This window comes from Octopus bimaculoides, chromosome 22, assembly GCF_046866305.1.
Source record: "Octopus bimaculoides isolate indiv1 chromosome 22, ASM4686630v1, whole genome shotgun sequence".
Lineage (NCBI taxonomy): Eukaryota > Metazoa > Mollusca > Cephalopoda > Octopoda > Octopodidae > Octopus > Octopus bimaculoides.
This window is the reverse complement of record NC_142949.1, coordinates 7,305,851-7,319,130: the sequence shown is the minus strand read 5'-3', so window position 1 is coordinate 7,319,130 and position 13,280 is coordinate 7,305,851. Positions and strand designations below refer to the sequence as shown.

At 40.7% G+C, this 13,280-nt stretch overlaps 1 protein-coding gene across 1 annotated transcript in view; it reads left to right on the top strand.

The window, feature by feature from the left end:
- Window positions 1-13,280, top strand: part of LOC106873493 (uncharacterized) — a 296,970-nt gene that overhangs the window by 154,359 nt on the left and 129,331 nt on the right. The window contains 4 exon segments of the mRNA XM_089339867.1: window positions 1,446-1,516; window positions 7,853-7,974; window positions 8,534-9,015; window positions 10,483-12,431. Coding sequence (XP_089195993.1) covers window positions 1,446-1,516; window positions 7,853-7,974; window positions 8,534-9,015; window positions 10,483-12,431 — 2,624 coding nt within the window.

Genomic DNA, 13,280 nt, shown 5'->3' with positions numbered 1-13,280 from the left:
TGATCTTACAGTATGGGCTAGAATAAAGTTTAAGCCCGAGAAATCAAGGAGTATGGTGATCAGGAGAGGCAAATTGACAAATAGAATCAAGCTGCAAGTGCACGGAGAGGCCATCCCTTCAATATTGGAAAATCCAGTTGGATACTTTGGAAAGAGGTTTGACGATTTGCTCTCAGACAGAAGCAATGACACTAATGCTGTGAAGCAAGCAGAGAAGCGGCTGAGGAGGACTGAAAGATCAGGGCTTCCAGGAAAATACAAGGAATGGTTCTACCAACACAGACTGCTTCCTAGACTCGTGTGGTTATTGACAGAGTATGAGATTCCAGTGACAAATACCTCCAAACGTGACTAGGTGTCCCTACAAGTTTCACTTCAATAGGCCTGTACATAAGATCAGGGCAGCTATAACTTCCCCTGTCATTCATGGTGGAGGAATTCAAAGTCGTGAAATGTAGAGTTGCAATTATGTAGAGGAACTTGGAAAATGAGTGTGTCAGACATGCAAGTATTACCACAAAGTCTGGGTGAAAGTGGGTGACCAGCACCACAGGTGCACAGGGTGAAAGCATGCTGCAGCTACGTGACATCATGCAGGGGTTGGTAGGGTCTCGATTCTTCCTATTTCCAACAATGGAAGAAGGCAGACATCAAGGAGAGGAAGGCCGTGGTCCCAGCAGAAGTGCAGAACTGGGAGGAAGAAAGAAGAAGGTTGAGTTGTAGAGTTGGTGTTTTGGGGTGCCTGGACTAAATGGGACCTCTCCAAGAAGGTCATATGGACAGACCTGTGGAGACTAGAACCTTTCTGTATCTCTTTCTTGCTGTAGACAATGTATGATACGTTCCCAATGTCAACAAACCTGCACAGATGGGATTTGAGTGCAGACCAGCCATATAGACTTTGTGAAGAAAAGGCACCCTGCACACATCTTATCAGGGGACAAAATAGCACTTACTTAAGGGAGATACAAGTGACTCCACAACAAGGTGCTTGCAACACTCACCCACATCCTGGAGAAGGAAAGGCTCAACTAACATCATCATCATCATTATCATCATCATCATAATAATCTTTTCTACTATAGGCACAAGGCCTGAAATTTGAGGGAGGGGATAATCGATTACATTGACCCCCAGCACATAGCTAGTACTTAATTTATCAACCCCAAAAGGATGAAAGGCAAAGTCGACTCAGAGCATAGCGACAGGTGAAATACCGCTAAGCATCTCATCCGGCATGCTAACGATTCTGCCAGCTCGCCGCCCTCATCATCATCATCATCATCATCATCATCATCATCATCATCATCATCATCATCATCATCATCATCGCCATGATCATAATAAATGATAACAAAAATCTCTTACTAAATATTCTATAATGTAATGTGTGTGATGTCATATATTTAATGATTGTTAATTAATATCTCGTTTGTCTGTTGCAGATCAAGCTGACTCAAGCTCACAAGCCTGCCGCACCTGGTATAAAGCGGAACGAGTAGTTATGATGTACAAGGTGAGAGGCATAGCACATTATAAATTGAAGCTATTAAACTGAGTAAAACATCTTCCTGTCCCCTGGGGGTATATACAGGTTTGAAATTTTGGTACAAGGCCAGCAATTTAGGGGAAAGAGTTTCGCTGATTACATCGACCCCATTGTCCTACTGGTATTATTTTATTGACCCCGAAAAGATGAGAGACAAAATTGACCTTGGCGGAATTTGAACTCAGAATATAAAGATGGAAAAAATTTTAAGCATCTCATCTGGCCTGCTAACGATTCTACCAGCTTGCCACCCTTCTGAGGGTATATGCTGAGTGTGGGTGTTGGGTGGTCACTGGGGAAATGTACACTACAGTGTATAACTATATAACGAATGAATGAGTGGAGGTGATGGGTGACAATGAGGGTGGTGGATGATGCTGAAAGTAGTGAGTGGCATTGTGGGTGGGGGATGGAAATTGAGGATTGGGTATGGTAGGGACAGTATGGTATATAATGAATAAGGGGGTGTGGAACATCAGGATATAGTAATTAATGAGGGGCTTTGGAACATCAGGGTTTCAATCAGGGTGGTAAGTGGTAGGAATATCACAGAGTGGGAGCGTGACATTTAATTTTGTCTATTTACGTTCTGGGTTCAAATTCTGCTGAGGTCGACTTTGCTGTTTATCCTTCTGGGGTAAATAAAATAAAATGCCATCTAAATATTGAAGCCAACGTCATTGACTAAGGGTCACCCCCACACTTAATTTTAGGTTCGGACATTGGGCAAAATGCCTTGTGGAATTTGTTACAGGTTTTTACATTCTGAGTTCAAATCCCACCAAGGTCAACATTACCTTTCAATCTTTTGGGGGGCCAATAAAACAAGGTCCAAGTTGAGTTCTGGAATCAATGGTACTGACTGACTCCTCCCCACCTGTTTCAGGCATTGGGGCTATGCTAGATACAGAGGAACAGAGGGTTAACTGAGTGAGGTGTGAATATCATGTAGGTTGAGGTCAGAGGGCTAACTGAGTCAGATGTATGGGGTTAACATGTAAATTAGGGAGAGAGGGTTAATTGATGAGATGTGAATATTATGTAGGTTGAGGTCAGAGGGTTAACTGAGTCAGATGTATGGGGTTAACATGTATCTTGGGGAGAGAGGGTTAACTGGATGTTTGTGGATAATATGCATAATTGGACAGAGGGTTAATTGGGTGAGATGTGTATTGATTATATGTAGACGGGGAAAGAGGGTTAACTGGGTGTGGTGTGTGCTGATAATGTGTAGATAGGGCCAACTTTACCTTTCAATCTTTTGGGGGCTGATAAAACAAGGTCCAAGACAAGCTCTGAGATCAGTGGTACTGACTGACCCCTCCCCACAAGTTTCAAGCATTGTGAGTATGCTAGATGCAGAGAGTTAACTGAGTGAGGTGTGAATATCATGTAGGTTGAGGTCAGAGGGTTAACTGGTTCACATGTACAGGGTTAACATGTAAATTGGGGAGAGAGGGTTAACTGGGTGTGATTTGTGTTGATAATGTGAAGTTGAAACTGCTGTTGGGAGTCAGTGGTTTGAAGACAAAATATAGAATGTTGCCGTTTGGTATGGAGTCTAGAAAAGAGTAGAAAGTGTTGAAATGTTCAGCACAGACTGAAGAGTGAAGGGGGGGGGGGGGGAAGAGAGAAAAAAAAAAGGAGGGATATACACAGACAGTAAGTGAGAAAAGGCAAATAGAGAGAGAGAGTGAGAGGCACACAGTAAAGGAGAGGGAGGCAGAGGAAGTGAGATGATAGGGAGAGAAAGACAGTAAGGCAAAAAGAGAAAGAGAGAGAGACATAGTAAGAGTGAGTGAGGTAGAGAGAAAAGCACAGAGAGAGAGAGAGAAGTGAAGGGCAGAGTCTAAAATGGAATTTGATCATTTTGTTATTCTCGGTGTTCACTTGGGGAATTTTCCTGATCCCAAAACAAAGTTTATCTCTCTTTCTCTCTCTTCCCCCCTCTCTCTCTTCCCCCCTCTCTCTCTTCCCCCCTCTCTCTCTTCCCCCCTCTCTCTCTTCCCCCCCTCTCTCTCTCCCCACAAGTTACGAGCATTTCATATCTCCTATCTTAGATTATTCTCCTCCGTTCTATTAACCTGAAGCTGTTTATTCCTGCTGGGCTTCTTATTTTTAGGATGTCTAAATATGGCACGTTTGGTTTCGTCATCCGTGAAGTCACGTGGCGGAAAAACAATCTGTTGAATAACAGGAATAATAATCATCATCATCAGCATCATCATTCAATGTCCATTTTCCAACCTGGCATGGATTGGATGGTTTAACAGAAACAGACAAGTCAGAAAACTTACACCAAGATCTGCTGTCTGTTTTGGCATGGTTTTCTACGGCTGGGTGCTCTTCCTGACGCCAACCACTTTACAGAGTATAGTGGGTGGTCCTTTTTAAGTGGCACCAGCACAGGTACTTTTTGCATGACACCAGCACAAGTGATTTTTATGTGGCACCTGTACAGGTGCCTTTTACATGGTACCGGCTTGAGTGCTTTTTATGTAGCACCAGCAGGTGTGGGGTCACCATGTAACTTGCAGGACAAGACCCCCTCAACTGGGAGGAGTAGTATTATTGAGAGGCTTAAAAAAAAGGTGTCTTATAGACTTCTCTCTTAGAAAGTTTCTCTGTCCTACTGGCGCCAAACCATCTTTTACAAATTCTTCATTATTTTCAAAATTAATTGAAACAAAAAGCAATTCGAGTGGTTGGCATTAGGAAGGGAATCCAACCATAGAAACCATGCCAAATCAGACTGGAACCTGGTGCAGCTCTCCTGCTTGCCAGGTCTTGCCAAACCATTCAACCCATGCCAGCATGGAAAACAGATGTTAAATGATGATGATGATGATGATGATGAAAAGCAATGTATTTCATGCGAAATATGATAACAAAAGTGTTAAATTGACCTAAACTAAAATGTTCCATCGAAATTGTTTGCTACTTCAGTTTCTGAACACCAGGTTAGTTACACCAAAGTTATTTTAGTAAGTCCCTCATTATTTTCAAAATTAATTGAAACAAAGATTATTTCAACAGAAATGGGGCAACAAAAAGGATTAAAAGGTTAATAATGATGGCTTTGACTTAAAAAGGTTAACTTTGCCTTTCACCCTTCTGCAGGCCCTTAAAATAAGGTATCACTCAAATACTAGTATGAGCTCTATCACCGAATCCTCTTTCAATCATAGTTCCGCCATTGTGCCATTTAGAGAAACAGTTGTATGAAATTCTTTTTGAAATATCAGAATCTCAGTGGACATTTATTCTTGAAGACTTTGACACTTTCTCCTTCCTAGCACAAACAGGACACGCCTATAGAATGGTTTAGTTGTTTTGTTAAACATAATATTGCAGAATCTCTTAACATATCAGGTTTAGTATTTCACAAAGACATTATTCAGGACTATATATAGCATTGCAGTTGGTGGGTGTTGACAGGAAAACGAATGCTGTTATTTGCGAGTCGTGATGACTTTGTGGTGTACACCATGCTTTAGGTGTTTGTGGAGACATGAGCTGACGGAAGCACCCTCTTAGTCCTCCTACTCTTGATCTAGTGGAGCCCAGTACATTGCCTGAAGGCCTCATATTACAAAGACAGAAGGCGGCAAGCTGCCAGAATCGGTAGCACGCCGGGCGAAATGCTTAGCGGTATTTTGTCTGCCGTTACGTTCTGAGTTCAAGTTCCGCCGAGGTCGACTTTGCCTTTCATCCTTTCGGGGTCGATTTAAATAAGTACCAGTTTCGCACTGGAGTAAATATATAATCGATTTAATCCATGAGTCTGTCCTTGATTGTCCCCTCTGTGTGTAGCCCCTTGTGGGCAGTAAAGAAATAAGAAACGTTAGCACGCCGGGCGAAATGCTTAGCGGTATTTCATCTGCTGCTACGTTCTGAGTTAAAATTCTGCCGAGATCGACTTTGCTTTTCATCCTTTCAGGGTTGATAAATTAAGTACCAGTTGCGTACTGGGGTCGATCTAATCGACTGCCCCCCCCCTCCCCAAAAATTTCGGGCTTTGTGCCTAGAGCAGAAAAGAATATACTGGATTTGGAGAATCCTTCTTTTGCTGTTTCTCCGTGAAGTATGTATGTATGCATGAATGATGGATAGAATGATTTTTCTGTGAGTTTTATTTAAGTTTTTCTTGAGAGAGTTCAAGCCGATCACTAACAAAACAACAAAACTACTTGAGTTAGGAGAGACTCTGGTGTTTATAAATATGTAGTTGAGTTGGTGTGTTGAACTGTCAATGCATACATCCAAGTGTTTGCAGCCATCTACCTAAAGAGTCTCAGATGGAGAATTTTTGCAATGTCTTACAAATCTTCATTGTGCCACTAACAGAATGGATTTGGAGAATTTGCATCAGTTTCTTTTACTGTTTCTCCATGAAGTATGTATGTATGCATGCATGAATGAATGAATAATTTTTCTTTGAGTTTTATTTAAGTTCTTTTTGAGCCAGCCTTCTTCAAGCCACTCGCTAACAAAGCAACAAGACATATGTGTGTGTGTATGTGTTTGTGTGTGTGTGTGCATATGTATGTATGTATGTGTATGACAGGCTTCCTTACATGTTTGCTTCTTCTGTATTCACTGACAAGACACTGGTCCATTCGTGGTTACTGGAGAAAGCGCTAACCCTAGGTGCCATGCAGTGGGACTGAACCCAAGATCACATGGTAACTAAGCAAACCCTGTACCCACTTAGCCACAAATAGATACAGAAATAAAAAGTGGAAAAGTAAAGCAAAACTGTGATGGCTGATGACATAAAAATGGTGATTTTTTTTTCGGTGGATAATTGAATGAGATGTTGGATTGTTTTGAGGCAGAATCAAGAGATTATTTGCAGTAGTTGTCAGCTTGTAAGATGGCGTTTGTTGTGTTAGTCTGGTTGTCATCAAAATGAAATGTTCTGATTAAGGGGATAAGGAAATAATGAGATGAAGAGGCCACATCATCATTGATGGTGAATGTAGATAGTGCTGTTGTAAATAGGGTTGGAGGGGGTGAAGATACGGTTGCGAGTATTAATAGTGAAGGTGGTGGTGGTGGTGGTGGTGGTGGTGGCGGTAGTGGTGGTGGTGGTGGTAGTGGTTGAATGTGGTTCTGAAGATCTAACAATGAGACCACAATTCTTTGGTAAATATTATGTACTGAAGAGACGAGAAGCTTTTTTTGAATTTTTTATTTTATTTTATTTTATTTTAGCTTAGCGGAGAAAATTAATAATGCAGGAATTCACTCTAACAAGGAATCAAAATTGTATTCATTTGAAAGAAATTTATCTGTGTGTATGTGGGAGAGAGAAGGAAAGAGTGTGCGTGTACGTGTGTGTTTGTTTAGTCTAAAAATAAACTTGTTTTGTCTAATTCTGACCCATTTCCCTTACTTTTTGGCTCTACATTAACCATTATGCCCAGTCCTTTCTCCCCCAAAACGTTGTCCCTCTGGAATTTTTACCTTGCCAATCATGTCTTCCCTGCAGGTATTGACCTGCAAATGTTTCAACAGAATATAATTAGCATGAAGCTCACCTGTCTCAGAGAGAGAGGCCTGCACAAATCATAGGCACCAACTGTTCCTTCAGGTTCAGCAAGCATAAAATAAAAACAAAAAAGGGGGCTTAACCCTTTTTTTTTTTACCATATTTTTAATGAAATAAAGAATTTACTAAAATAACTTCGCCGTTATATTTATGGGTGACGGTATGTGGCTCAGTGGTTAGAGCACCGGGCTCACAATCATGAGGTAGTGAGTTCGATTCCCAGACCAGGTTATATGTTGTGTCCTTGAGCAAGACACTTTTTATCATGTTGCTCCAGTTTACTCAGCTGTAGAAATGAGTTGCAACGTCACTGGTGCCAAGCTGTATCGGCCCCTTTGCCTATCCCTTGGATAACATTGGTGGCGTGGAGAGGGAATGCTGGTATGTATGGGTGACTGCTGGTTTTCCATAAACAGCCTTGCCCAAACTTGTGCCTCAGAAGGGAACTTACTAGGTGCAATCCCATGGTCATTCATGAATGAAGGGGTTCTTTACCCTTTATATATATATATATATATTCCTGGACCAGGTTGTGTGTTGTGTTCTTGAGCAAGACTCTTTATTCCATGTTGCTCCAGTTCACTCAGCTGTAGAAATGAGTTGTGATGTCACTGGTGCCAAACTCCTGAGGTCAATTTCTTCGACTGAAAAAAATCCTTTAAGGTAGTGCTACTGAAACAAGTAAAAGTATAAAAGAATTATATATGTATTTATTTTTATATTTTGTTTTTTCCTTTGTCTCTTTGCAGAACTTGATGTTGTACAGTAACAACTACGAAGAGACAGTCAACTCCTCAACAGAGCAGCAACAGGTCATGCTACAGCTAACCAACCCTCCACTTACTTACACATCTAAAGCGTATTTCGAGAAGTAAGTTTTTTGGCTTTTAAAAAGAAAATTTTTTTTGTTGTAATTTCTTTTGGTTGCTCTTTACAAAAACAACAACAGCAGCAGCAGCAACAATAATAATAACTGCTGTCACCTCCACAACTATTACCACAACTACCACTACCACAGCTGATACCACCACCACCACCACTGCTGCCAACACCATCACCGTCGCCATGGCCACCACCACTACCATTGCCAACACCATCTCCACCACCACCACAATTAACAACATCTCCACTACCACCACCACCACCACCACAATTAACATCTCCATTACCACCACCACCACCACCATCAACACCATCTCCACCACCACCACCACAACCATCAACACCATCTCCACCACCACAATCAAGACCATCTCTCACACCTACCCTACAATTTCTTTCTAAAAATGCACAATCACACCAATATCATCTTGAAGCTTTGAGATAATGCATGGTTGATTGGAAATAATGTGAATAAGTAAGTATTGCATTTGACAGAACAATCTGAATACCAGAAGGTTAAACGTTCTAATGACATTGTGTTTTTGCAGAGCAAAACCCATAGAAATCAACCAAGACACGAGTAAATCGTCAAATTTTACAGTAAAAGCTGAAATCTACATCTCAGAACGCTTCTCCTCCAGCAAACAGACGAATGACAGAATTGATAAATTGAAATCAGGAAATGGGACTTTGACGAAGGCAGACGACGACGTCGATGGACGTCTGCTGACAGCAACAAAGAACACAGAAAATCACCAAATGAAACCTTTTGCCATTACTGGAGTCCTTGACCATCAGAATCGACCCATAAGTCTTCTTAAAGCTTTTACCGAAGGCATTTTGGATCAAGTCCGTGGTACGTACACCAACCCCAAAACGGGGGCAGTCATATCCATTCCTGAAGCAATAAGTCGAGGTCTTATTGTTGTTAATTACAAAGACGAAGTTGGTGACAGTACAGAGAAAGCCCAGTCAAATGGCATTGGTACACCTGCAAATCATATTGACAGCAGTTCAATCCTTGCATCAGGTAAGATATTGGATTTCATATTGATAACTTTGTTTTTTTTTTTGAAATTTTATTGATTGATTGTTGTTGGTCTTGATACGAAATAGCAATTGAGAGTATTTTCGAAGATTAGATTTGCCCAACATGAAGAAATACAGGATTGATACAATGAGAAGTTCTGATATTTCAAGCCTATTGAACCTATTCATATGGAAAAATAGACTCGGGAGTGGCAGTGTGGTAAGTAGCTTGCTTACCAACCACATGGTTCTGGGTTCATTCCCACTGCGTGGCACCTTGGGCAAGTGTCTTCTACTATAGCCTCGGGCCGACCAAAGCCTTGTGAGTGGATTTGATAGACGGAAAACTGAAAGAAGCCCGTTGTATATATGTATATATAAATATATATGTGTGTGTGTATATGTTTGTTTGTCTGTGTTTGTTCCCCCAACATCGCTTGACAACCAATGCTGGTGTGTTTACGTCCCCGTAACTTAGCGGTTTGGCAAAAGAGGCTGATAGAATAAGTACTAGGCTTACAAAGAATAAGTCCTGGGGTTGATTTGCTCGACTAAAGGTGGTGCTCCAGCATGGCCGCAGTCAACTGACTGAAACAAGTAAAAGAGATTAGATTATTTCTCTCCCCTTCTCTTCATGTACCATTTCTACAGGCATCGGCAATCATGGAACCTTCATGCCAAAGTCTGAAGATTCATGATTTTTCATGGGAAAGATGCAACAGTAATTTCCCATCACTTACCACCAATTTTTTTAAAGTTTATTCTGCTCATCTCCTATTCTTCCACACTTTCCCATGAGGTACATGGTCCATTTAATTAACCCTTAGGTAGCGGGTGGAGTGAGTCACATGATATCAACAACAAATAAAACAAATGTTAATTCTTTTTGCCTTTACCATGGAGAATTTATTGGAATTAATGCTTAGCTAAAGTTTATTTAGCAGTACGCATGGCTGTGTGGTTAAGAAGTTTGCTTCCCGACCATATGGTTTTGGGTTCAGTCCATTGCATAGCAACTTGTCTTCTGCTATAGCCTCGGGCCAATGAAAGTCTTGAGAGTGGATTTGGTGAATGGAAACTGAAAGAAGCTCATTGTATATGTGTGTGTTTGTGTCTCCTTCTCTTGACATCAAATGATAGCTGTAAACAAGTGCCACTGTCATGCAAGCAGTGTCATTTATTTCCAATCTTCCGTGAAAACATGGCCGGCCTCAGGGAAATATTGCTTTGCTTTGAAACAGGTGAGGGTTGGTGACTGGAAGGGCATCTGTCATAAAAAATCTGCCTCAATAAATTCTGTGCAACCCATGCAAACATGGAAAAGTGGATGTTAGAATGAAAAAAATAAAAGTGATGATGAATAATGAATAGATAAAATAGCAGCATTTGCCTGGATAAGATGTCAGGCTCTTTCGCTTCCCCTGTGTTGATGTTTCTGATGAAATCTGTCATTTTAATCTTGTTTCAGGGATTATCGATCCTCGAACTGGTGAAGTGATGAGCATAAAACAAGCAATCGCAGCTGGCATTTTGAACATGACATCAGGTAAATACATAAATCCAATCACCAAGGAAGAAATGCCTCTTCTTGAAGCAGTTAAGACCGGATATGTCCAGATCAATCCGAGCGTTATCGAAGCTTTGTCAGAACCAGGAGTTTACACCCAGTTTCAACTTGGAGATGTCACATATGTTGTAGACAACGTCGTTGATCCTTCAACCAAGGCTAACATATCACTGAAGAGAGCCATTAGTGATAACATCATTGACTTGAACACAGGAACTTATCGTAACCCTGTGGACGGTGAAAGTATACCAGTGTCGGAAGCCGTTTCTAAAGGTTTAATTGCTATCCATCCGTTAAATCCTAACATCGACAAAAATAACAACAACACAATTTGTGTGAAAGAACTGCGAGTGAAACAAGAGCGATACATTGCAGCCCACACAGAAGCGGTGCTTTTGAACTGTGATAATGTAGATTCTTCACGTCCTGATCCAAACGTTGCTATATATGAAAAACTCAGTAAAAAAGTTGATCTCAATTTGAAAGGAATCAAAGATCCAAACACATCGAAGTCTTTAACAATCGATGAAGCTTACCAAAAAGGCGTCTTGAACTTTGCAAAAATATCATACGATCAAATGGACGGAGAATTAATACCGTTGCCTGAGGCCACTGCCAAAGGCGTTGTAGAATCTAATGTTCTGAAAGAGATCCTCTCTGCGTATGAAGAATCCAGTGTTGGTGTGCTCATTGACGAAGGAGTATTTGATTCCGAAACAGGTTTGGTAACTGATGTCAGTAATGGACAGACTTTATCCATCCATACTGCAGTACAACAGGAAATTATCCATCCAGAAATGACGTATTTTTATGAAGTGCCTTCCAATCAAATACTGAGTTTGTCGGGAGCGATCGAAAATGGCCGATATGATATAATCACAGGTAAATATGTGAAAGCCCACACGCACGAAGAAATGGATTTGAAGAAAGCCGCAGAGAAAGGATTAATACGAACGCACATTGATCCCGAAGAAATTTCCAAAGTCTGTGAGTCATTGAACCATCTTCGACATTACATGAACACTGATATAAAAGGAGTTGTGATGCCAAACTCCAACGATGTAGTCAGCATTGACGAAGCTGTCCGAGCTGGAGTGCTGGATTTGACAAAATGTCTTTATGTCAACGAGGCTCTTGGAGAGAAGATGCCATTAATCAAAGCTGTAAAATCAGAGAAAATCGAGGTGCCAGTAGCTCTTCAGTTGTTTAGTGCCTTAAATAAAATGTCTCTGTTCCAGCAGTTAATGGACAATAAAATCCATCCAGTCACCGGTTTGGTCAGTTTACCAAATTCTGATACCACTCTAACGATCAAACAAGCTACAGAAGCCGGCTATCTTCAACCTGATCATCTATACTTTATTGATCAGACATCTGGTGAAATTGCTACGGTGACATCGTACACAGATGAAGGAAAGTTCAACCCCGAGAACGGCACATTCTTGAACAACAAAACTGGCAAGTTTCGCACAATATCACAGGCTATTGAAGAAGGACTTATTGATGCTTCCGTCGCACCTGAAAAATACATCGAAAATGCCCCGACGCTTCGAGAGTTGATTGACAAGCGTAAAATAAACCCAAGGAATTCCGTTTTCATTGCTCCGGAAGGTCAAGAAATCCCGTTGAGAAATGCGATGGCTGATGGTTTCCTCACGATGAATTCCAAAGTGAGGATAGATCAGAAGAATGGCCGTGTGACATTGGCATCAAATGAAGAGGTTGTGAAGGCGTTGGTCCGCGTCAAAGAAAAAGCTGCATGGCTCTCGGAAGTGGAGAAACTGTTGGTTTCTCAAACGAAACCGAGTGAAAATCTGGAAAATTTAAAGAAGCAACAAATTGAAACAAAGGTAAGACTTGACAAAATAAAATTTTGGTATTTTTTTCTATTTTACTTTTCTTGAATTTATTGATTTCAGAATTAATTTTATCAAAAATATTTAAAAACACTTTAGAAGTCTTGTACATTTCATTCCATTGTGTCGTGTGTCCTGGGTCATATGATTAATGTTTAACCCTGGGTCAGCCCCGTTAAAGCAAACCTATGATCAAAGGCATTCCAGTTAGGGCTGCCCCGTCGTTTCCTTCTGTATACGGAACACAGGAACAAACATCCTAACATGCCCTTTCATTTTTAAACCCCATGACGTGATTTTTTAAATCCCCATGATGTGTGTACGAGTCAACAAAGAGAACGTCTACATGGTGGCTAGACTTCGTAGAAATAGTAGCCAAATCTCCCTCATATCACAACCCTATTGTTTCAGGTATGTATAAGCCAATAGAATAGGCTCTGGTTCTCGACCATTTTTTTTTTCTTTTTGCCCTTTTCCATCCCTATTCTACTCTACTGGACCTCCTTAGCCATTCAATATATATGGAAAAATTCTGCGGAATTCTGGTTTACGCACGGCATACAACCCCTCATAACTTAAAAAATATTTTGTGGGGAATTTTTGCGAATGTGTGTTCTACACATGGGAAATCATACAACTATGTAAAAAGAAAAAAAAAGAAAAAATTTTTTTTGTGTGGTTTAAGCTGTTATTTTTAGCGTTATCTCACGTCCACCATTTATTTATAAACAGCTAAAAAAAACACACATTTCAGATTAGTACGGATAATACTAGTAAGACGTTAAGTTATTTCCCTTGTATATTTTTATTTACTTTTTTTACCTCCCTAAACTTGAAGATTAC